The sequence below is a fragment of the Protomyctophum parallelum genome, assembly GCF_964188405.1.
Source record: "Protomyctophum parallelum genome assembly, chromosome: 7".
Taxonomy (NCBI): Eukaryota; Metazoa; Chordata; class Actinopteri; order Myctophiformes; family Myctophidae; genus Protomyctophum; species Protomyctophum parallelum.
The window spans coordinates 10,403,065-10,429,684 of record NC_139705.1 but is presented as its reverse complement, the minus strand read 5'-3'; the positions used below and the strand labels follow the sequence as shown (position 1 = coordinate 10,429,684).

General features: G+C 41.6%; 1 protein-coding gene across 1 annotated transcript; it reads left to right on the top strand.

Annotated features, from left to right (window-relative positions):
• Positions 1–1,370: 1,370 nt before the first annotated feature.
• cables2b (Cdk5 and Abl enzyme substrate 2b) lies at positions 1,371–23,677 on the top strand. The gene is made up of 10 exons (XM_083769169.1): positions 1,371–2,133; positions 12,443–12,535; positions 14,161–14,238; positions 15,010–15,121; positions 16,216–16,369; positions 16,778–16,875; positions 17,864–17,970; positions 19,642–19,761; positions 20,188–20,272; positions 21,273–23,677. The coding sequence occupies exons 1-10, from the start codon at positions 1,382–1,384 to the stop codon at positions 21,417–21,419; spliced, it is 1,746 nt and encodes a 581-aa protein (XP_083625295.1). The 5' UTR covers positions 1,371–1,381; the 3' UTR covers positions 21,420–23,677.
• Positions 23,678–26,620: the final 2,943 nt, after the last annotated feature.

Genomic DNA, 26,620 nt, shown 5'->3' with positions numbered 1-26,620 from the left:
GATTGATTGATTGAAATATTTATTAACAGTTTGCAGAATTACAGTACATTTCAAGCACAACTCAATACAAAGACTGTTAACTGTGAGTGGACGACCCAATAAAGCATTACACTTGTTTACAAGAGGGTCCACCTTGTTCAATTCATCAAAACATTTAGAGAAAAATAGACACTTATATAGCCAAAGAACAGAACAGAACAGGAATTCATCATAAAGGAGGTAAAAAGGGAAAAGAAACATATACAGTGAGGGGGGAAACAAAGGGGGGGGATTCCGATTTCATGGGGGCCAGTTTCGAATTGCAGCCGTCCTTAGGTGCCCTTTGAGAGCGGTTTATTCACATGTCTTACAGGGACTTACAGGGACTTAATTACGTCTTACCCCCACGGCCCCAATCCAACCCTTGATTCCTGAGTGCCAAGCACAGAGGCACTGGGTCAATTAAGGCCAAACTTGGGCAGAAGGAGGCAAGTTGAGTGAGTGCTACGGTGGGAGAGAGATTAATGCACTTGCTCTCCCTCAACTTGGGGGCCAGCACGCCACTTAGTTTTCAAGGCCATGCGGTTCCTGCCCTGGGCTCATGTGCCCAAAATATATTTTCAATAAATTTTCAATTTAATTTGGGTCTATAATACCTGACTGATTTATTTATTTTATTTCACAGAATGTACGTAGAATGGGCTCATTTCAAAGTCAATTCAAAAACTGTTACTTTGACTTGTTTACATCAGGGCCCTCCATTTTCAATTAATCAGAACATTTAAAGACAAATATACACACAATGCATGTGAATTATATGTGAAATTAAAATATAAATACTGGTACTGTACCTTGTCAATTGTTATGGAGCTTTTTCCTCCACCATGAAACACTACTGATATACATATTATTTAAATTAAGTCACTCAGTTATATGATGAATTCCTGTTCTGTACTTTAGCTACATAGAAATGTCTATTTGTATGTCTCTAAATGTCTGTATGTCTTTAAATGTTTTGATGAATTGAACAATGTGGACCCTGTTGTAAACAAGTGTAATGCTTAATTGGGTCGTCCACTCACAGTTGACAGTCTTTGTATTGAGTTTGTGCTTAAAATGTACTGTAAATTCTACAAACTGTTAATAAATATTTCAATCAATCAATCAAAACTCACTAAATATACTAGTACTACTTTTTTAATGTAAAATTATTCCTGAGGAGGCGCGTCTGACGCATGTCCTGACTCATGGACGGGAGACTCCAGACATAACGGATGATGATGATGATGATTATGTACATTACAACTACGAGGCCAAATTCCCTCTACCTACTCTGGAGCCAATGAGAGCAGAGGAGGGGCGTGAACCATCCTCGCGCCCGGGTAGGTTTTGTTTGACAGTAATGATGAGGGTCTCTATAGAGTTGTATTTTACTTCCTCCTCAGTGTGTGTCACAGGGTGGGAGATGATGGCGGCCGCTGCTGCCTGCGGTCCGCAGCACGGCAGCACCGCAGCGGCATTAGCCACCTCTGTCAACGGCAAGAAAACAAACACTAACAGAGACAACGTCCGCAGAAACCGTGAGAATTCGCGGCGGAGACAAGCAGCGCTCCTGTTCCTCAGTAACATTTCTCTGGACGGGCGGCCCGTGCTGCGAAGTAACGTGCCACTACTGCTGGAGAATGGAGGAAGCGGCAGCCACCACCACCAGCGCCGCCGCCACAGAGAGGTCGACATCGAGGGAGAAGACTTCGGTGCCTCCTGCTCCTCCTCGGCGGTCGCCGGTGGGCTCTCCCCGGAGACGGCTCTCGGCTACGAGGCGTTCCCCGGCGGCGTCCTGTCGACCTCCGTCAGCTGCGGGAACGTGAACGCCGGCCATGTGTCCGTGTCGCCGCGGATGGGGCTCCACAACGTCGTGCCCCCCATCCTCGTGCTCCCCTCGGACTCCGGGTTCAATGACATCGGCTCCGCGGAGGTCCTGCTGCCGGAGCCGTGTCGAGGCTCCTTCTCCTCGCAGGGCAACCTGCTGATCTCCGCCTCGCCGTCCAACACCAGCCTCCTGTCGCCCGCCGCGGGAGCTGTCCCCCCGCGGAAGTCCTCCACGCTGCTGTCGGTCCAGAGCTGTACCTCCGTCTCCTCGGAGCCCCGGCAGAGGTGAGAGTGAGACTGAACTACATCTTTATTTCTTTGTATCTCCAGTGTATTTAACGCAGTGAGCATACACATGTGATTGTCTAATTTGTACTCCCTCAGGCAGACGTTAGAAATGGAAACATTAATTTATGATGATTGATTTTAAGTAATTAAGTAGCTAAATCTAAAATATCTTCAGTAGGCATAGTAATTAAACGGCATGCCTTCTTCCTCTGACACGCAGGGGTATTTGACAGTCACTTTGGAGGAATTTAAAGTTTAAACCATGCGGGGATGTGTATAATTATTGAGATGAAGTAAGTAGTTCAAACTAAGTACTAGCAGAAGATGTAATAAATAACAGTGGATAAATCCACATAAATTATGCAAAAAATAAACAAAATACATTGTAATATTCAAAAAGATAATGCAGTAGTATAATATTGTTTGTCTTAAGTCTGAGATTCTGGATGGAGTGAATTGTATGTATCATCTCTCATCCGGACCATGACTGGCTAAAACGTATAATCCCTCTAATCCATTTTAGTCCCACATCCATTGTGATCAACCAAGGCCCTGTATATTTTGATGTAACAGTGTTTAACCTTAGATTGTTTTTTGTGATGGACGGTTCATGGGATAGAGAGACTAGAGTTTATTTGTCTGACCTAGAAAGAATATATCAACTGTCTAGCTGGTGTTTATTGTTTACCAGACTGAGAAATTAACAGAGACTCATGATGTGTTGTTGAATTACTGCATATTCATGTACAGTATTTGTTTTGTGGGTGGAGAGAGACGGAGGGACTTATGCTGCTGTAGGCTATGTGAATGTACTTATGTTAACAGGGAAGTGAGGACACTGTGTGTGTGTGTGTGTGTGTGTGTGTGTGACTGTGTGTGTGACTGTGTGTGTGTGACTGTGTGTGAGACTGAATTGGCAGTGTTTCAGACTTCACTATCATTCCATGGGGTGTGTGTGCATGTGTGAATGTGATATAACTGAGCTGGCAAGATTTCAGGTCTTTGCTGTCTCTAGTATGGTGTTTGTGTGTGCACAGTATATGTGATATGTACAGTAATTGGCAATGTTTCAGACTCTGAGGTCAACCGTGTTTGCGCGCACGTTGTGTGTGTGTGTGTTGCTGACAGACTGGCATGCCATTGTCTTGGCGGTACTACTAAGTACTAATTTAGAGAAAGATGGTGTCCTCAGGAGATAAATATCAGACAGCCTGCAAAAAAAACCAATATCTTTTTGTAACTGTTTGTTTAACACCCATTTTGGAATGAAGCCGATTTCTAGAAAGCCCTTTAAATCCTGACCTAAGCTTTCTGAAAAACTTCAAATATTTATCTAGCAGCATCAAAGTTTTTTAACCCCAACAGGGGTTCCCGTCCAGAAGGGTTAGAACCATAGACTGTAAAAAATATGGACAAAGCGTTCCCCGGGTCTAACATGAACGTAAAATGAAGCCTGTAATGATATGCTAATTCCTGATGTAAGTCGCCATCTTTCTAGATCCGTTTGGTACCAGCTGGCCATTGGCTGGCTCCGTTTTGTACCAGCTGGTCATTGGCTGCCCAGACAACGAGGCGGGACTTCCCCCCTTCTTCTCCGTTGGTTTTTATTTTGACTCGAGTGGGAGGAGAAGACCGATCATAGACTGTAACGGTAGCCACGCCCCTCAGAACATACGCGACTTTATGGTCATTTTTTTTATTAATGGGACCATAATCTTCCAAAAAGAATATTATGACATTAGAAATGAGACTTTAAACTAGTGACTGGAAGAAGAAAGTATTCATGACCATGTTTATTAAGGTAATACAGTCTAGGTGAAGTTGGGCCAAAATACATGGGCCTCTATGGAGCTATGGGGCTTTTTGGGTCCAGTCCAGCAGTCCAACAGGCCATTATATGAACTACCGATTTCAAATGAGGCTTCACGAAATATCTGGCTGACTGCCCCCCTGGTTAGAACACCAAAAAAGCTTCCCGCCCTGAATGGGTTAAATAAATCAAAGTAAAACATAATCTGAAATACAAAGATGAACCCGTGTCTACATGTATCCGAGTATAATATCATAATCGCAACATTTTGAAAATCCTTGTCAAGCCAAAATCTCATTGTGTGGATATTGTGCAGGCCTTTCCAAAGGCTGTATTGTCATGACTGAGTTGAAACTTTCTTTTGCGGTTTTTTTCTTTGTGTTGTACATCCTTATTTGACCCAAATTGACCCTAATTTGGTTAAATTTTCTTCACTGTCAGTTACGTTAAGATGATTGTTTTACTTTGTAGCCGACTGTAAGAAAAGTCTGTCTGTCTTCACACTCTTTTCCAGAGAAAGTCTGTCTGTCTTCACACTCTTTTCCAGAGAAAGTCTGTCTGTCTTCACACTCTTTTCCAGAGACCATTAAAATGAGTGAGCAGCAGCACACATATATTTATGTGTGTTGTCATGGAAAATATGACCAGGATTTATAGTTCCGTAGTGATACAAATTACAAAATAAAACTTGTAAAACTCGTAAAAAGCTGACTGTGTCATCCCTGTACTGATCCTCTTTTCGAATGTTCGAACTTGTTAGTACTGACTTGTTGAACACGGCTCATTTCCATCATGGTGAGTGAACAAACCATCACTAACAAGCAAATGGCTTTGTTTTGTTTTTAAAGGGGATGTCACTCTGATCTGTTGAAAGCTTGATGAAAGCTGAAATGTAATTTGCAAAAGCAGGCTTCACTTATGTGACAATGTTTTGGTGCACAGGCTACAGAGTCCCTTCTTGCCACATTTAGTATTTATTCACTGATTCATAACTAATCCAGTCTGGGGACTGGGGAGCAATACTCCTCCAGGCCGTTGGTTTTAAGGTCACGGTTTGCTTTAATGTCAGTAAAGATAATTCCGCCTTAACAACACTACTGAACCGTATATACTGTGTCCACCAGTGACAGTGAGTCAGCAACTCTGATGACATTTTGCTGCTTCTTGGCTGTGTAGTGGGATGGTGTAATGTTATGGTGGCTGTCCAACCTTCACCAACCTGTTGATGATGTGTTTTGTTTGCTTTAGTTTTATTTGGAATAGTTATATGATTGTATTGGCATATGACCTACGGAAACATTTAGTCTCACTTGTGTTCTTAGTGTCTCATCAAGGGAGTGTCAACAAACGGCCAACTCTGTGCTCTGTTCTTCATAGCAGTGTCAGAGACGAGATTACTTTAGGCTTCATGGTGCACAGGGTTCTCTCAAGTAATTGCGATTAGACAATTATGTAATAATAATAATACAACTTTATTTATACAGCACTTTTTTTAAACAAAGTTACAAAGTGCTTGAACAATCAAAACAACAGTAATGATTGTGACAGGCCTAGGCCGTGAAGTCGATCAGATCAGCGGTTATCCAGAACCGCCGATCTGGCGAATATGCCAATATGTGGGGCACATATAGTAGATACCTCTGGGATCTCCATATACAGTGTATGAGGGACACAGCACACAGACAGACTGATACAGAGATCTCCATATATGGTCATAAAATGGACACACACAGGCGTGCGGGTACAACTGATACTCTGACACGTACGCATTCAATGCAGCAGTTATAAGTATAACCAGTTGGGGTTGTCTCGTCTGTGGACAGCAAATGATGGGGCATAAATAAAGTCCAGTTTAGCTGGCAAGTAAGTCAGTCTGCAAACACACAGATGGCTCTGTGATCTCACGAGACTCAGTGGTCATTTTATTAAGTTTACACACCTACTACCAGGCAGGTACAACACCGATTTGTACATCCTTTTCATGGGCAATGAGTTGGCAATTCAGCGATGCTGGAAGCTCATCTTATGATACGTTAGCTTGTAGATCTGCTATTTCTGCGACTGTTTTACAGTTATTTGTGCACTACTGTACTGTGTACTCACTGTACTGTAGTCTCACTTTTAGCTTTCATGAGACTGACCATTGTCCTCTTACCTTTCGCCTTAAAGGTACTGCAGACGGGCATCGATTAACGCAGACGTTGTTGCCTGGATCAAAGACGGGTCTGCTCAAGAGGGGCGTGACAACGCAAGCGTAGAAAAAAACAGCTCAACGGAATCCAGGGCTAGTCAGTTGCGGGTCTGTGCACAAAATGCGTGTGACAATTTCATGGGACCGCGGCCATGTAAATTAGCTTGCGTTGTTGCCTTCTCCGCATGTACAGAATTTTTTTTAATGAATTACTATCACACTAAACCCAAGCGTTTAGGTTATAAACACTTATTTGTAACACTTTTTAAACATGTCAGTGTTTAGATTATAAACAGAAGAACATGTTTAATCGCCAGTAACACTTTTTAAACACATAAACGTGTTTAGTTTTTACAATCAAAGTCAGTCATAGGTGTTTAGAATTCGAACACTAGGTGTTCTCGTGAGGTGTTTGCGTGAACTTGTGTTCTACTGTATTTTATGACCATTAATAAACATTTGGCATTTTATTATTACACACTGGTGTTTAGGTTTTAAACGCGTCACATGTTCCAGGGATTTACAGTGTTGTGTTAATCGCTCCTCATCTGAAATGACCTTAAGAAGGTTGGTTTAGGCCTATAGATTCTCAGTAAACTACACACAGCAGTGTTTCTCAAACATTTGATATGCATAGGCGACAGACCCCCATTTGATACCCGATTTTCTTTTCTTTTTTTATCTGTGACCCCAATCTACACTGTAATTAGTGTAATATCCACAGTGTTCATTTCCGTGTCCATTGTTTTTCTCCAAATTGTACACTCAGAGTTACAGACCCTTAAGGTCAATTTGGTTCATAGAATTATGAGTCATTCTGCTGGGGAACCCACTCAAGGACACCTGGGGGGGTGCCCAGAAACCACATTGAGAAGAACCAGTGCTGTACAGGAGGGTATTTCTTCACAACTCTCTGTCACGCTTCTCACTATTCGTATATACTGTACTATGTACTGTACATCAGAGCTCCCCTAGGCTCCAGCCAATAGGGGTGAAACACAGGTGCGACCAGAGAGGAGTATGAACGCTCTGTTTGTCTAGCAAACATGAAGAAACTTAATGCTTGAGGCTGATGCTAATGTTTCTACTTTCTATTTGAGAACATGATGTCACAAAAAGAGCTTTACAGGGCTCCAGTGGACCCTGTAGCCTCTATTGACAGCTGTACTGTACTTCAAATCCATCATGCACGCGCACACACAGTTACAAGTAACACACAGTGGTGGAAAGTAAAGTACATTTAGTTAATTACTGTACTTAAGTACATTTTGAGGTCAATGCTTTTGTACTTTTACTCAAGTGCATATTGAATTCCAGACTTTTACTTGTACCAGAGTATTTCTATATTGCAGTATTGACAGTTGTGAGTAGTAGTACCTTTTCCCACCACTGGTACCAGTAACACACAGTGCATCAGATGGCACTCATTGCAGGAGGAAACCGACTGTGTTAAGACCTGTGGGAGCACGGTAACCTTCAGAGTTTTGCATGAAATGTACAAATGTGTTGTAAAATAATGGTATGCTTTGTTCTAGTGTCACTGCCTGAAGCACATCTAGATAACACTCAAATAGACACACACACACACACACACACACACACACACACACACCCTCTCGCTGTTGCCCTGTGTTGCACCCTTAGTTTCTCAATAGCACACGCGTGCGTCATGGCTAACATGTTGTTGCTGGTCATCCTTGATTGGAAAGCACTTTGCGTCAACTGCTGTTTTTAAGTGTGCTAATAAATTAAGATGACTTGACACACACACACACACACACACACACACACACACACACACACACACACACAGCCATTAATTTAACTCATAGTTGTGTGGATTCATCAGTGTGGACAGACAAACCAGGCGGCTAATTTCTCAATGTGAACCTCGGCGTAACTGTTAATCTGAATTGTAACTGTTAATCTGTTAATCTGAGTGATGTAACATCTAGCAGATGGAGTAGCCCAGATTATCACAACGCTCACTGGACTGTCTAACCCCACTGTGTGTGATCCTTTATTTAATATCTACCCAACTGCCCATATGTTTAATTATGCAACTGTGTGTGTGTGTGTGTGTGTGTGTGTGTGTGTGTGTGTGTGTGTACACACACTGACACACACACACGATTTGGCCAGTTCAGTGTCTGACGTGTCCGTCAATGTCATGGACGGACAATCCCTGGACAGCTTGTCCTTCCACAACATACCCATCACAGTACTGTCTGTCTGTGTCTATTCGCGCCTCCATGTGTACTCGATATTTGTGTGTTTTATGGATTTCGTCAGTGACATTTAATCTATAACTGTGTGTGTGTGTGGGGGGGGGGGGGGGGAGGATTTAATGCACAGGGTATTTAAGACGAGCTGTGTGCCTGACGTCAGTCTCTCTCTGTAGAGTGACGGCTGACCCTATAAAGCCTCTTAGATCAGAGAGAGAGGGAGAGAATGGAGTGGAGGTAGAGAGTACTGAGGCAGAAATAGGGTTGTGTTGATAACGATAACGACAGATAAAAGGGACAAATAAATGTGAAGTGAGGGCGAGAGCTCGAAGAGCGAGAGAGAGAGAGGGAGGGAGGGAGATTAAGGAAGGGGTTTTGAATGGCAGTTAGAGAGCCGGTTGAAGGAAGACAGAGACAGAGATGATGTATGTTTGTACTTTCTATTCCGAGCTAAAACACACTCCTCTATTTATAGTTGAACTACTGTGGGAACGGGAAACGATAAACAACTAGACTGATGAACCGACAGACAGACGGGGTCCCACATAAATAATATTGAGCGAGAGAGACTCAACTTTAGTTATGTCATCTTTATACAAGATCTATTTTGGGACACGTATAGACCAACAGATACTGTACACCTGTCCAAGTTAAGCCTGTTTTCAGCAGACAGTGAATGCAGAAAGATTAGCATGTGGATGAATAAAGGGCAATAAATAGAACTGTAAGGTAACAAGGTGGAATCTTCAAATATGGAGAGAGTGAGATTGCAGAATCGTAGCTTGATACGACATAAGGAATAGTGCATATGAACGTGCAGTGCAGTCATGATTAAAGTTGCCTTCTAGTCACCAGACAGTATTTACTGCTATTGTGAAACTGGAGGAGCGCTGTTTGTATTGGTTATTATTCTAATCTATTATTAGCCTCCTTTATCCCTCACTCGTTTGACGTTTCCACCAGCCCTCTGCCCAGCTGAATACATTTAGGACAGTTTTTGTCTTGCTGGAAATATCTGACGACTCTATTGTCTCATATCTACAGATCTAAGGAGAACAAGAAACTGTCCTTGTTGGTACAGCTAGTCTGATGGTTGGACAGTTGGAAACTAGTCCGTGGGGGGGGGGGGGGGGGGGGGGCACGGCACGGCACGGTGGCACAGTAGGTAGTGCTTTCGCCTCACAGCTAGAAGGTCCTGGGTTCGATTCCCGCTGTGGGTGCTGGCGGCGTGTCTCCTCCTACGCGTCATCAGTGCCTATACCCGAGGTGGGGTTGTCGAAAGGGCCTTTATGTGTGGAGTTTGCATGTTCTCCCCGTGTCCCCTAGGGTAGGTAGGTACCCTCACAAAAATAATGCAGTAATCCCGGTCTCTAAACTGCCTCCCCCTGGCCAGCCGGGGCGTCCGATGGAGGGGAAAGGAACTGGTTGGAATAACGTGTTCCTTCCATGGTCCAACCAGGGAAACTCCCCTCTGTCAGGTGTAAAGGAGCAACTTGGACACTCAGGCATGAAGGAAGCATGAGTTCAAGTCCGTTGCTCTCCCCATGTCCCCCACTAGGTTGGAAGAGGGTGTGTAGAGCCCAGGATCACATTAGATACTTGACACAGGGGTGAAAAATGGGTTACAAAATCGTGGGATAAAAAAAAAGAAAAGAAAAAAGAAACTAGTCCGTTGTCGGCGTTGAGCAGCTAGTTGTAGTGGTGGACAGCTAGTCTTAATGGTTTGACAGTTAACACTAGTGCAATAATGCCATTGGATAATTGACAAAATTGACATTCGAACTGTCTGAATTCAGAAATGTCAATCTTGAGTATCGTTTTGGGAAATTCAACAGACTAGTGCATTGTTGTAGTTCAGGGTGTGGTGGTGGCTGTTAGCGTTAGGAGTGTGTGTTTGCCTCTAAGCAATAAGGAGCATCTTGTGAGTTCTTCTCCGTCTTGTTTAGTTTATTCTTCCCTAGCTTTAGGGTCAGGATGTTTCACAGAAGCGTTGATGGTTGGTTGGTTCGTTTGTCGTGTTTTGTGTTGATCTGAACCTAAAATCTACAACTAAGTTACAACATGACAATGATCTCATCTCATGCACACATGCTGTACTATGTTATATATCAATTATCTCCATATCTCATGCACACATGCTGTACTATGTTATATATCAATTATCTCCATATCTCATGTTATCCCATTTAGGCCTGACGTAGAAATAAGAAAAACGTTCGCTCTGAAATAATTATATATTAAAAAATAGCAGACCTACAAGCTCATAGCACGCCACTCGGTGGCGCGCTATGAGCTTGTAGATCTGCTATTTTTCAATAGCTAAAGTATAACATAATGCTTAGTTAAAACACCAAAAGGTGATACCGTCCAGAATGGGTTATATATCAAGTGTGGCTGGCTAGTGAGTAGTGGGTGAGTCACTTACAGTATGGTCACATACATGTACAGTAGAATCTACACTGTTAGTTGGAATGGAATGGCGCTCTTAAGCAATCTATACAATCTCTTCTCTCCCTCCAACAGTCACTCTTTTTTTACCCCACTAACACTGATTGTGGCGAGCGAGCAAATAGGTTCTCTAAATAGGTTCCTAAAACTCTGTAAATAATGACGTCATCATCTCTAATCTGATCAGCCAATCGGCATGCTCCATCAGCACTGGAATGTTCCTGTTCCCACAGCGTTCCGGAATGCTGTGTGTTCCCATGGAAATGGAACTCTTTGACGTTCCATCTCCGTTGAGGAGCTAGTTGTAGTGGTGGACAGCTAGTCTTAATGGAACTCTTTGACGTTCCATCTCCGTTGAGGAGCTAGTTGTAGTGGTGGACAGCTAGTCTTAATGGAACTCTTTGACGTTCCATCTCCGTTGAGCAGCTTAGTTGTAGTGGTGGACAGCTAGTCTTAATGGAACTCTTCGACGTTCCATCTCCTTGTCCCCGAAGCGTTCCATTTCCTTGTCCAGTGCCAGATGGCAGACAGCACTGCCCACTGTCTATATGTTTAAGTAGACAATAGACTAATATCAACTGTATTTGTCTGATGATGATCATGTGTTTCCAATTAACAGCAGATCAAATGCAGCAGTACCACTTTAAACACAAATTCGGGCCTTTTGCTGTTTTTGGGATTGACTATAGAGCTGTGTAAACATCAATATCATTAGTCAGATAAAACGGAAGGCAACACGCCGTTCCATAGAATGTCGCCATGGAATGTTTCCTCTCTCCAGAATGAAAACATTCCACAGAACATGGAGTGCTGTGGAATGAGGCTGGGAGTGAACCCATGGAAGTGAAACGTGATGAATCGTCTGCAGATGCCGATACGTATCAATCACTAGCAACTAGGCCTGTCGCAATTATTTCATAATCGCCTAATTGCAAAATTATTTTTCTTTTTTTTCAAAAATAATAGATCTACAAGCTTGTAGATTATTTGCCATATCTGCCCTGTGCAATTTGTGATTACGAAGCGTTAAAGGAAATGGTAACATACATTCCAATGTTCAATCCAGCCTGTTCACTGGCCTGAGGGTCACAGAGTTCTGGTCACTCTATATGTTGAACACAATGAAATCGTTAATCACAATTATTTGTATGACAATGAATCATCAACTTAAATTTGTAATCGTGACATGGGCTACTACCAACATCACCATCAGTATTTTGTTCTTAACCCATTCTGAACGGGCACCCATTTTGGTGTTGGCATCATGTTATGCTTTAGCTATTGAAAAATAGCAGATCTACAAGCTCATATCGCGCCACCGAGTGGCGCGATACGAGCTTGTAGCTCTGCTATTTTTGAAAAATCGAAGAGCGACTGACATTTCTAGAATCTGATCTCAGGTCAGAATGGGTTAATCAGACCAGTGTGTGTCCAGTGGAAACCTCGTATGAATCTGATCTCAGGTCAGAATGGGTTAAATCATTTAAATCATTTTAAATCATCACTGACTCCATGCATCTATTCTCTCCCCTCCCCATTTCTTCCTTCTTGTTCCCCTCCCTACTTCTGCTCCCATCCCTGCCCACACGCCCCATATTGTCTCTTATGTCCCCGTCTTCTTCTCTCCTGTAGGAGTCGTAACCTCTCCGGTTCTCCTCGACCTCGTGTGGCCAAGAAGGTTCACTTCATCAAGAACATGAGACAGTATGACACACGTGGAAGCAGGTACACACACACACGCAAGCATGCACACACACACACACACACACACACACACACACACACACACACACACGCAGTTCTGGTCTATTCTAAATTGTAATTTAATGAATCTAATTTGAATGCTGGGCCTGGGTGAAGCTGGGTGTACACTACAGTTCAGCCAGTTCAGCGGTCTGTTCACTGGCCTGAGGGTCATAGAATACCTGGTCACTCTTATGACGATAACAACAATAATAGTTCTGAGAGTGTATTTCAAAACATTTTTTATTGTTGAAATAGACTCTGCTGTAGTTAAAAGAGGAATTCAGTTAATGTTGGGTTGTGGTGTTGGAGCCAAACAACTATAACTAGAGTGTACTCGGGAGTGGAGCGCAGACAACCACCAAGGAAACGCACTCAAATCTGTCCATTTCTTGACAATACAAGAATATTATCTAATTAGGAAAGTAAACATGTATAGTATTTCTTCAATTTAATGATGTGATAATTAATCCCTAATGAATAATCAAAATGAAATGCACATGTGTTAATTTCAGTTTAACTCCCTCCCCACCAGTGGGACTACAACTTAATTCACTGGAACAGTTCCTTGTTGAACTTGATAGTAATGTTAACACATTTGTTTTAAGTCTTGTTTTATGCTATTTTATCATTGGCATTAATATAAATCTTTGGATAATGTGATAATGATAATGTGATAGACTCTGGAAGAGCCTCCCATTGGACCTTAGGCTTGCTATAGCTCCATAGCTATTTTTAAATCTAAATTAAAGACCCATCCGTATAGGAAAGCCTTTTAACCCCCTAACAATGTATTCATTTTATTTTCACTGACACTGTAATTGTATGATGCCTTTGTTGTTGTAATTGTTATGTATTACAAATTCACTGTTGTTTTTAATGTTGTTAAGCACTTTGTGACTGTCTAAAAAAGTGCTATTATTATTATTATAAATGATCACCCAGCCTGAGCATGGACCATGATGAATGCCTGTGTGATAATCTATATATAGCCTTCAGCCTTATACAGTACAGTACATTACACTGTATACAGTATATACACCGACAGACAATATATTGACATTATGGTAAGTGCCCGATGGCATTTTCCACTGGAACTTCCCAGGCTGAGTAGGCAATAGGGGTGTGTGGGAGAGAGAGAGAAGGAATGTCTATACGCACGCACGTATGCATGCATGCACGCACACACCTACAGTATTGTGTCCACATTCTGTAATACACTAGTTACTTTTGTGTTTAAGCACACACACACACACACACACACACACACACACACACACACACACACACACACACACACACACACACACACACACACACACACACACACACACACCTAATTGTGTGTGGCATGTTTCCAAAGCAGACTTTGTTGTCATACAGGGCTGTCCCTGAGGTTAGCGGGTCATATCTCATTATTAAACTGATTTGATCCAGTGTGAAAGGTTAGGTCATTGTTTTACAGATACATTACGGAAGTGAAGTGATTAGAACGTTATTTAAAGCCAACACAACACACCATTCTGGCACTAAAATGTTTGCCATTTTAATGGTTTGGTTGTTATTACTTTAATGTTAGAGTGTGTGTGTGTGTGTTTGTTCTCCAGAATCGTGCTCATCTGTGCCAAGCGGTCTCTGTGTGCTGCCTTCTCAGTGCTACCCTATGGAGAGAGCTTTCATATCAGGTACACACACACACACACACACACACACACACACACAGAGAAGGGAAAGGGGATGACATGCCTCATCAGAGGAGGAAGGCGACAGAGGGGAGGGTGAGTAATTCTCACAGGAGGTATGTATGAGAGGCGGAAGAGAGAGAGGGATGCGATGGTTTCTCACACGGAGGAGAGGAAAGAGATGACTGTTTGTTCATAGAGAGGGAGATTCATGGAGAGAGGGATGACTGTTCTCACAGAAGGAGAAGGAGGAAGAGAGAGACAGACAGGAAGGGGGTAGCTGTGATTTTCCCACATGTCTCAGAGATCTGTCTTGACCCCGGGCTGTTTTCCTACTGCATGGCACACACACACACACACACACACACACATCCTGTTTTTTCTTTATCATCTATATTTATTTTCCAAGGCCAGCAGCACCTCACCAATACTGGTGTGCGCCCTTCTCCTGTTTGTTTACACAGGCATACTGTAACTCGCATTTTATACACAACGCTCATGTACTATAACACACACTTACTGTAACATACACACATATTTGTATTCAAAGAGTTACACATGAGCTAATACAATGGTTCCCAAATAATTTGGAGCTTCCAACAACTTCCGGTTCCCCAGATGATTATCTTGCCCGAGGGGGCAAGGAGATCAAACAAGAACTAATTATCTACATATTTACACATACTGTAGTACCTGAGATGAGATATAAAGATTGTTTTTTTAAACAAATTGTCAAATATTATTAATAATATAATCTGTCTTTGTGTCTGTCAGTGATCCAATGTTGAATCATCATCCTAGAAGGAGACATTCCTCAGGTAACATCTCCACCACTCTGGAGATGTTACCTGGACTAGAGGGATTCCAGCTGGATGCATATGGCAAGGTAACACACACACACGCACGCACACACACACGCTCACGCGATAGATTAAAACAGTTTATCTCATTTCCTTTTTCTGTGCAAGGAATAATATACTGTATGCGGTAGTTGTTGAGAAATAACACCAGACTGGATGATTAAACACAGATGAAGTCTAATACACGGCTACTTAATTAACAGCTTGAGTGACGCGGGTGTATAGCAGAGTTAAACCTACCTTTGTCCCTTTGTCCAGGGTGCCTCAGACGTAGGGCCGAGTTTTGTTTAATCCACGTTAATCGATGAATAAAAAAAACTAGACATTTGCATTTGTTTGGCATTTTTAGCTAACGACAAATCGTAAAAACGGCCAAAATCCCCGGGTGCATGCACGTGCACGCATGCAAGCCTTTGCAAGTCTTTATCGGCATTATGGCTCGTGATCTGCTCAAAATGCGACATTCAGGGCTTGATTACAGCTTAATTTAACCTAGTTATGACAAAAAATGCGATCGCACAATCAATCTGACTCCAGATCAGTGTTGTGAAAGGGCCGACTTCTACTTCCGGTTCAAACAAAAACAACAAGAGCTCGTCCGTCTTGACTTTTTCTTTAATTTGTCTGGCACCCAGCACCTAGAGACACCTGGCATCTAAGCAGTTAATACATTAATGAATTGACACAAAAGTAACAACAAAACAAAGTATTTCCTTGCTTACGGTAATGAAAGTGTTGCACTGGCCGTCCCTCCAGCGCAACACGGTCGCCTCGGAAAACAAGGAAGTGAATAGAATACATTTTTGGTACATTTATTGCATTGTCAATTTCTCGCTTCAAATGTTTTAAAATAAACATTCTTGAGAACAACGTTTAGTTGTAATTGAGTGTTTACATGGCTGTCGTGTTGGATACGGCATCAAATTCACACAGCGCAGTGGGGCTTTGATTAGACAGTCTGTTATAGAGCTGATCGGTCATTATTCAGAAATAACACACCACTGAGTTCAGCGACTGACCAATCAGAATCAAGTATTCAACCAAGCCGTGTAATAAATCTGTGCATCTCATTCTCCTTTCTTCTCCCTCTGTCTCTCTCTCTCTGTCTCTATCTATCAAGACGGTGTCGTACGCCCGGTTTCTGTACCCCACCAATGCTCTGGTGAGACAGAAGCAGTCCTCGGCAGGGGACCTCACTCTGGCTGTGTCCAGAAGCACACACAGCATGCCTGGCCCTGGACGCTCGCACACACACACTGTAGGACTGGACCTAGGTAACGCATGGACACACACGCACGACAGTTGTTCACACACACACACACACACACACACACACACACACACACGCACGCGCAGAGAGCTGCTTTGGTGAGAGTTCTGTCTGTGTGTTTGTGCACAAACATTCCAGTGATGTCACTGAGCCTGTGTTGACTCACTGTAGTACAGTGCAATGCAATTCACTAACCACTTACCGTACATACATGCACAGATGGTCATGCACTAAAAATACACTGGACCCCACACACGCACACACACACCAGCTGCAATCGGGGGTGGGGGGTTGAATAGATTAAAACAATGTGTGTGCATGACTACATGTAATGTGAATTGTACACCGTACACATGTTCATATATATGTATGTGTGTGTGTGTGTGTGTGTGTGTGTGTGTGTGTCGCACAGGTGTAGACGATGTGTCAGACTACGACCCCAACATCCTCAGTGACCCTCAGTGGCCGTGCGGAAAACACAAGAGAGTTCTCATCTTCGCCTCTTACATGGTGTGTGTGTGTGCTTATGTGCGTGTGTCTCACTGCATGTTTTCTGTCAGAACAGAGAGTTGTACCATTCAGCCTTTCTTTTTTATAATTCAAAATTGTATTTGTTTTTCAAAATCGTACAAGATCTAAGTTCAGTGCAAAGCAGCATCAACATTACAAACCTTACAAATAGCCAGTCCAAGAAACATAACAGTTAAACAAAAACAAAAAAAAGAGGAAAAATAATAACGGCAAGGAAATGAATGAATGTACATCCAGAACTCATCCCATGTTATTTTGATCATTTCTTCATTCCATTCTTTAAGCCCAGGTGATCCAGGTGACCTTCCAATGACGCAACCATTCAGCCTTTCTTATGCCATAACTCACAATTCACATAAACATGTCAGGAGAGTGAGAGACAGATGGAACGACACAGAACAGGGGAGCAAAATAAAGCACAGAGAGGGGGAGGTGGGGGGATTAGAGTTATATAGGAAGTAGAAATGAAAAGGGTAGAAACACACACACACACACACACACACACACACACAAATGTGCCTTTTTGACATCAGAGGAATATTATTCTATAGGCTGAAGGTTTAAGCTTATCCCTGAATTAACACGCACAGTCGCACACCCTCTAAAACCATACACGTAGAGTACCGTAAATTCTCTGTAAGTGCCATTGACTAGTCTGTGAATCTCTACTTGGTGAAAGACATCAGTTGAACTGGAAGTTCTCTACATGGTACTGGAGAGTAGACACACTATACTGCAGTTTAATATTCTACATTTAGGTAACTGGTTCTATACTCGTCCTGTAGGCACAGAACTGGTAGAGCAGAAAGCTACAGTACTAGTAGTCTGAGTGGAGAACCACTGGGCCAAATGCTTTATACACTGGTCGTTGGGGTGCTTTTCTTGATAGAGTAAAGCAGTAGATATGTTAATTGTATATTAATTATAACATTTACATCCTCTCACATCTCTCTCTCTCTCTCTCTAGACCACAGTAATAGAGTATGTAAAGCCGTCTGACTTAAAGAGGGACATGAATGAGACGTTCAAAGAAAAGTATCCTCACATCAAACTGACGCTCAGCAAGATACGCAGGTAACCTCACACCTTTTTTTAGACTGAAATATTAGTCCACAAAGTGTACATGGCATCTGGAAACGGTGTGCAGTTATCATCTTGTGTTCAATCGTTAAAAACGCACAGTGCATGCAGCCTTCATTAGCCCTGGGTGTGATAAAAGGACAGACTCCACAGAGAGGGAGACGGCAGATAAACCCTCAGGCAATACAAGCAAGAAAAAGGGCCACCGTGTGCTGAATTTTCACCGTGAGCAAATGTGGTTACATCATCCCCATTCCCCACTGCACTGAAATCATCCTCCTGCTGCTGATGGTTTGGTGGAATTCATGGATGTGGACTGGAGTACAGTTGATTTAGTCTAATTTTTTTTATTTTGGCAGGCCTTGATGGCAGATTTTACACTTTTACACACTGCATACTGAAAATAGCTGAACTACAAGCTCACAATGTGTACATATCTGCTATTTTCAGCATGAAACCAAGCATAAAATGAGTTGTCTTTTAGTTCTACTGGATCTCTACTGGATCTCTTTGTTGACCAAATTTACAGTATATTATTTAGTCATACAGTTTGTCATCATAGCTTAGTTTTCATTTAGTTTTTACATAGTTTTTGTCAGTGAAAAAAGGTAGTCGACGAATTCTTTTTGTCAGTTTTAGTCGACACAATCAACACTACTGTGGAGACAGTGGAGCTTATCCAGGTGCAAAGGAGAAACACAAACATGCTATGGTTGTAGCATATCTGAAGGTTTGTGCTACAGTACCTGAACGCTTTGGCAATAATCTATTTAATAACGAATTAAAGGCAGCACAGACCTTCCAACTGCTGCTCTGGTCTTACAGTATTTGAATGAGAAAGCAGTGTTGTGGAAGTACTGAGGAATATAAGACACGTGGATTGTACTGCAAGTGTTGTTTTGCTACCGTTAATTTCTTGGACCACTATTTTCTTCATTTCATAAATTCTTCACTGTGAAGGGATTTGAGAAAAACTAAAGCTCCCCATGAATTCAAGACTTCACGGGTTCAGTTATTGAAAAAGTCCTTTGTGTGTGTGTGTGTGTGTGTGTGTGTGTGTGTGTGTACTGTAATAAGATGTAAAGAAATTGTTTTGTGTAATATAAATTAGTCCGGCATTGCCAGGGTTATGGCACTTTGCAACACAAAGTGTTCAGGTTTCAGTTTGGTTATTGGGTGGGTGAAATACGCTCCCTCCCTCTCCCGTTACTCTGTCTCCCCCGCTCCCTCCTTGCCATCTCCCCATCCCTGTTTCCATTTTACCTCCACCTCTCTGTCTGTCTCTCTCTCTCATTGATTGAGCTCTGGTCTGATCTCACACACATTGAAAAGAAAAAACTGTTGCAACTAGTGCCTAACAACGACAAATCCATTGCCAAAAAATACCAATCTGCACTAATGTTCATGGCCATGTCCATTTTTGGAATCCGGGCACACAGAATAATACACCACCACAGACAAAGTGAAGTTTATAATATACAGTATATCTATACCGGTATATCTATCTATATAGATGTGTGTGTAATTAATTTCTTATGACTCTTATCCTCTCGGTTCTCTTGGTCTTTCTTACGTTGTCTTGAGAGAAAGGCAAAGAAAGAAAGTATTGGTTTACCTCTCTCACACTCATTCAGTCATTGTGTCTCTCTCTTTTTCTGTCTGCAGTCTGAAGAGAGAGATGTGTCAGGTCAAGGAGGACTGTGGCCTCCAGCCTGTTACCATAGCGATGGCGTTTGTGTACTTTGAGAAACTGGTGCTGCAGGGAAGGCTCAACAAACACAACAGGTAACTATCTATACATTGCAGAAACCTCGATGTACCGTTTGGCTGTCCCGGGCATAATTGCGATTAACAATTTAATTGTGTTTTGCCTGTATTCTGTTTGCCTTTTAGGCTTCATAATCACAAATTGCACAGGGCAGAACTTAAATATACAAAGAAATCACTGACACATTTAATCATTTTTTATAATTTCTTCTAAAGAAATGACAAAATAGTGGAAATAACAACTCGTCATAGTGTGACTGCAATTTCGTTTTTGTGTTTGAAAATGTATCAACATGGAAACGATTGACGATTATGCCCGATTATCTCCGTGATTATCTCAAAAATTGCGATTATGTAATAATGTGACAGGCCTAGCCATGATGTCTGCGCACCTGATCCACCTAAATGTCATCAGTAGTGTTGTGATGGTGTTGTCCTTGACAGGAAGCTGGTGTCAGCTGCATGTGTCCTATTGGCTGCCAAGATCAGCAGTGACCTCAGGAAACAGGAGGTCAAACACCTCATTGATGTAAGACACACTCACACTCTCACACTCATGCATACATCACACATACTGTATTCTGCATGTTGCTGTAGTTAAAACTCTTTAGTGCCAGGGATGGCACTAAAGAGAATATATTACAGACTGTACTGTTCAATTCCTCCACGGTCCCTCCGCCTTGGCTATGCGCACCAACAAACACATTTGGCTGTGTTGGCATGAACCAATAGAATAACCAACAGTATAACACACACACACACACACACACACACACACACACACAGAGAGCTGACACAAAGCAGACATGCCAGCAGGAAGCATTTAACACACAGATCCACCAGGCTCGATAGTGCAGTACAGATCAAATTATACACGCTGAGTGTGATGGAAGGAACTAAATTAAGACTGAACGATTTACAAGTGGAGAAGTGCCAAGCTGTGCCTGTGTAGTGTGTATTCTTATCTCTCACTCCCTGAACTGAAGCGGAGGCCATGAACGATGATGATGTTTCTCATAATTTCAGATACAATACACGGATTGTTTTAAATATTTCTGAGTACCACTGATTTCTCTTAATTTATCTATACTAGTCCATACCCGTGCAGGGTTATGACATACCCAATGTGTGTTTTTGTCCTCTCCTCTGATTGGATGACGATTACACGCCCCAGCCTATTATTTCCTTCATATGATTGGACAATATACTGTAGGTAGGGTGACGCCACAATATGCCCGTGTGCAAATTCAGAGGAGAAGCGGCCAATCTGGTAATGAGTACAGTATTGTGCAATGTCTGATGACGCATTTTGACGACACATTTTGACGCAATCTCTAGAATTAGTAATTATATTGATAAAGATTATGAATAACATAAAGCAGGTCTCCACATACCCATCTTTCTTTCTTTCTTATTTTCTTTCCTACATATGCCTTTGTACAGTTTTTAACTCTTTTTTTGCTCTGTCCGTCTGTCTGTCCTATTCTGTCTCTGTCTGTCTCTCCATCTTTCTGTCTGTATCTATGTAGAAACTAGAGGAGCGTTTTAGAATCAGTAGAAGAGACTTGATACCGTTTGAGTTCACCATCTTGGTCGCCCTGGAGATGGCGCTCTACCTCCCTGAGAGCAAAGTCTTGCCACACTACCGACGCCTGGTACAACAGAAGCCATTATAGCAGCGTCTGTCTGGCTCACTGGCACAACCGCACACTGATCTTTCTGCTTCCTCGGTGGGCACCTCTAGCACCTTACGACTCTCTGATCACGACTCATTTCAGCATAGATATGCAGCTCAAAGACACAGCGTGCATCACAGGAATATCTTCTACAACATCATCAGCCCATGGTGGTGTCTGGCTCTGTATAGCACAATGGCATTGCAGGAATCCTTCCATCCTCTTTCCTCCCCCAGACAACAAAGTTCAGCAACACTGTGATTGATTGACTTGCACAAACCTGTATTGGCACCGTGGCTCAATGGGCCCAGTGGCCATACGGGACTCATCTCCCTCTTCATGGCAACACCTGCTGTTGCTTTTCTGTTGTTTCCTTTGGACTCACCCTCTCCTCGTCATTTCACAAAGATCTCTGTTCCCCTGACGGCCTCCTTCACCAGTAGTTTGTTGTTGTTTTGTATCTTATCCTGACGCCATCCTTCATTCCTCCTACAGTATGACAGAATATAATTCTAGCATACTGATATTCTACAGTTTGCCTCCCTCTAGTGGTCTCTTCGTGCCACTGTTTCCCTAGGAAATGATCTGTCGGGGAAAGTCGAACCAAAACTTCCGTTTCACAACTGACTATTTTTGTGTTTGTTTTTGCATTGTCGATCATTTAAATCGCACGTTTACTAGAGACAGGGAAGAGAACTGTGAAATCACACTGACATCAGCTTGCATATGTCATGATGAACTTACGACAGCACTTGCCTGTAACAAACTGACAAATCGCTTCCTGAACGTTTAATGGTGGGAATACACTGTGTTGACCTCCTTTTTTTATTTAACCTTGTACCACTGTGAAATAGACTTACCACAAATACTTTTCTATTAACATAAACGTCCATATATCCATATAGTATACTGTCCTTTTCATTCAAATGTTATTTATTCTCTTATATTCCACTGCAGATGGATAATCATGTAATCATGACATTTTATTTTTGCACTTTTGCTTTTATGCTTCACAATCCTATATCTTATTCTAGCACTCCTTTTGAGGAGAATATTATATTTTTTACAGTGTTTATACTGTACATGTGCTGCAGATTGAGATAAGTGACTAAAGTAAGTTAATCCTTCAGAGGAAGAATCATTTCAAGTTTGCAAACTTTCTTTTGTTTTGCAAACTAAACTTATTAGTTGAGCCACAAGGCGATACAATTAGTTTGTGTCATGTATGTGTATTTCATTCCGTCTGCAAATCTGTCCACCAGGGGGGGATGAACACCTGCACTCCCTTTATTTTAAACATTTAAACATTGTATATCAGGGATGTGCTCTCATACTTAAAGGAACATTTCGTCATTCTGGCGGAAGCACTGCCCAAGTAGACACTACCCCTATAGACACTCTTCTGCATTAGGTTGAGACCAGGCTTTCTCCTCTGAGATGCATGCGTGAAGGTCAAGTTGAGGACCCCCTCGAAAACCAGATGCTGCATCTCAAGGGGCTTATTCTCTAGTGAAATTCCTTAATAAATAAATGCTTGGAACGAGGCAAGGTAACAAATAAAGTTAAATAGAGCATTTTAACATCACTGAGAGAACCCTCTTCAATTTACAATTTAGGCATTTAGCAGACGCTCGTAATCCAGAGCGACGACTTCAGAACATAATTTATAAGTTCAAGCGGCACAGTGATTTAAGACTAAGCACCAGATATCTAATAAACTGCAGACTGGAATGAATTACCATCTTGGAGGCTTCAATGCTGATGGAGCCAATTTGCGATGTTATGTGTTTTAGGCCTGTGTGTGAATGTCCCTTTTTACAGTACAGCACATATGTTTCTGTCTCCAAAGAATTGTGTCTGTATGTTGGTGGTTGTTTTGTTCATTTTGAAGCTGACTTCCAGTATCTGGCTCTTGCTCTGAAGGGATTACATCCATGTTCTTCCACTGGCTTTATTCATCAACTAAATCTCATTGATTAAAGGGATATATTGTAGCTTCCAACCTGGATTAATCACCTGAATGTTAGATCAGGAGGGGATGGCCCACTGTTAGTTGTTCCTCTGTAAGTAAAGTAGCCTATTTGATTCCAAATGACACACAGGCCTGTTTGTGGTGATGTAACAAGCCAGTTGAGAGACCATATCAAAGAGACTAAGAACAACACTGGTTTATGTTCTCTCTCTCCAAGTCAAAGAAACCCTGCTTTCACATGTCTGTATGGTTAGAATTCACAGAGATACACGGAAGCTAAAACAGGGTTTTAGCTTCAGCTGATGGCTGGATTAATTTACCAAGCCTATAAGGACTGGCTACAGTAACACAAAGAACTAGAGAATACCAGTTTCTAGTAATGAAAGTAATTAAAACGTAAATAAATAAATAATGCACTTAGATTGCTGACTCTACATTATAGCAAATGATTAATTAGAATCTTATTTCTCAATCAGCAAAATTCCCAGGGTTTCCTTTACCAGTAGGTCCATTGTTTATATATATTTTTAAGTTAACACTGAGCATTTGTCTAGAGGGTAGGCCATATTCTACAAATCAGTCGTGATCTATTAGTAATGTGTTGTTGCTCTAAGATTATGTGACTGACAACCCACACTCCAGGAGTTACCTGAGAGCATATCCTATATTTTAAACTGGTTTGTTGCAGGAAATACTCAAAGCGATAAATTGTCTGATCCTCATTGTCTTTGTACTTATGGCTGCGTCAATCTATTTGAGAATACTAGGTGTAAAACACTTTATGGCAATAATGACAGTCTGGACAGAATTGATGTGAAGTGCTGTTCCAAAATCAAAGCTTTGGCATTGGCATTCATCATTTTTGGGCAATTTGGATGAGAAATGTAGTTTGGAAGCTTGTATGTACTACTGTAGGTTGACACGCTATCGGCGAGGTTTAAAAAGGAACAAGATCAGCATGATTTCAGAGTGAGTCACCTGTGTCAGAGTTGAAAAATATCCTCCTGGTGAGTTGCATTGCATTGCTACAGTAGCTTAAAGATCCCTAGTTTTGACAAGCACACTTTGTGTGCCAACATATACTGTAACATAAACGTAAACATTTAATCACTGCAGAGGTATGGCACCTCTGGGGCGGCCGTAGCTTCAGTGGCAGCTGTTCTTTCCCCTTTCTGACTCCCTCAGTGACAGAAGAGGGTCCCCTTTTCTGACTCCCTCAGTGACAGAAGAGGGTCCCCTTTTCTGACTCCCTCAGTGACAGAAGAGGGTCTGCTTCACAGTCAAAACAATGCACCTTATCCTGTAATGTTCTCTATATTAGAGATTGGTGAAATGGATCCTATGCAGCTTTATTCTGCGTCAGAGATTACCTTCCTTCCTCTCTGTCCTCCGTACTTTGTGTGTATACTTGTGCATGTTTAATGTTGTGCCACAGTGTCTTCACCTTAACCATAATTTAGCACATTTTACATTTAATCGTGTTTTGTATAGAATTATTTTGATGTCGTATTTTGTCACATATCGGCATAATCGTGAGCACTGTAAGTCATTTATAATATTTGTTTTCATGTGGAACGTAGGTTTTATTCATTTTCTGTTTTGTGTTACTGTTCTCGAGTGACAACATAGGCAAGTTCCACAACTACCAATGCAGAATGCACAATACAGATGATGTTGACAGTTCAAATATTCCTTTTGGCAAGCTACTTAACTTTGGAAACTCTGGGTCTTTGATTCATGGCTAACACAAAATACATGTCTTAGTACCAGTTTTTTTTTATTATTATTGTTGTACTATGATGATAATAAAAATAAATGCATTGAATTTCACATGTGAATCATCACTCTGTGCAGCTGTTTATACACAGTTTTAACACAGCAAAACTCAAGTAACATTTAAACATTTATTTTAGCCAAACATGAAGAAATGATGACTATTCCAGTAATTCCATACCATTTGGTACTGTAGTTTATTGTTTGTTGTTTACTCTGCTATGCAGCTGCTAGCATTCCAGCTCTGATATAATTATAGTCAAGAAATTATTCCATTTGATGTTTGTTTTATTGTGTTGAAACTATTAATGTGTTTTAACACATTAATAGTTGATCAGGTTGTATGTTGACCGCTGCACAGAGCTGGTATGTGAAAATCAACATTGAAAGAAATAATATTCAAACCATTTTCATCCTAACCAATCGGTAATCAGGATACGGCCAGGAAACTACAACCCAGGTTGGGAAACATGAAAATAAAAACTCACGTGTCCACTTTTGATATAATGATACTGTTTTCTTGTCCGGTTTCTCTCTGGCTATTTACCGACATGCGTTGATAATTACTGTTGATTCATTACATTATGATTAGGCTTAAAAGAGGATTGCCATGGAATGTGGAGAGAGAGAGTGGTTGCATGTGCATGGTTACGGACATAGCACCATGTTGAAGACAGAGAGCACATAGTGAGAGTCACTGTGTCAACACTAGCACTTTGTCCCTGTCTGCTAATATGTCTGTTATCAGTATCCACCAGTGGTTCCCAAACCTTTTAGCCTGTGACTCAAAATACTTCTTAAACATTTGTTTTCTAATTTAGGGAATGTCTTTAACAAAATGTTGATTTCTTCATGAAATGACTGAAAAAACGAAATCATTGATTTTTGTTTTGTTCATGAAAGAGTTGGCCTTTTTTGGGCAGTGGTTTTTTTTTTATGTTTTGAAAAAGTAATGAAAAACAAAATGTAGGAAACAAAAAATAAAGGGACCCTGCAGTGTTTGGTAAATACATGTAATATGGTCATAAAATTAAATAATTTCAATATTCAATATTAGGGCAACATGTAGAAAACATACGATACGCTTAATTAAATCATGTTTTGTTAAGTTACGCTGATATCAAATTTATTTATTTTTTAAGAATGAGCTCACAATCTCTCCTTTCTCATGCAAAACATGATGGGTGTGTGCCTGGCAACCTTTCTCTGAGCATTCGATTATATTCTACATCTACACCATCTAGGACTCTCATCCGAATCTCCTCCGCTGAATCTTTTCTGAATATTCTGTCCACACCACACCAGTATGTCCCTGTGTCAGACTTTCTCAGCTGTCTGATGGTTACATGGAACACTCCCTCACTAAAGAATCCACCTTGTTCATTTCTAATACTGTATGTAGCATTCGCAGCATAGGAGTCAGCTGTTCTAATGAGATATGTGGTGCCTTCAGTGA

Bases quoted from the DNA above. Each gene is read 5' to 3' on its own strand.
- cables2b (XM_083769169.1), top strand. From the start codon at position 1,382: ATGATGAGGGTCTCTATAGAGTTGTATTTTACTTCCTCCTCAGTGTGT. The intron at 16,876-17,863 runs GTGTGTGTGTGT...CTCTCTCTCTAG, and splicing joins TCATCTTCGCCTCTTACATG to ACCACAGTAATAGAGTATGT. The intron at 17,971-19,641 runs GTAACCTCACAC...TTCTGTCTGCAG, and splicing joins ACGCTCAGCAAGATACGCAG to TCTGAAGAGAGAGATGTGTC.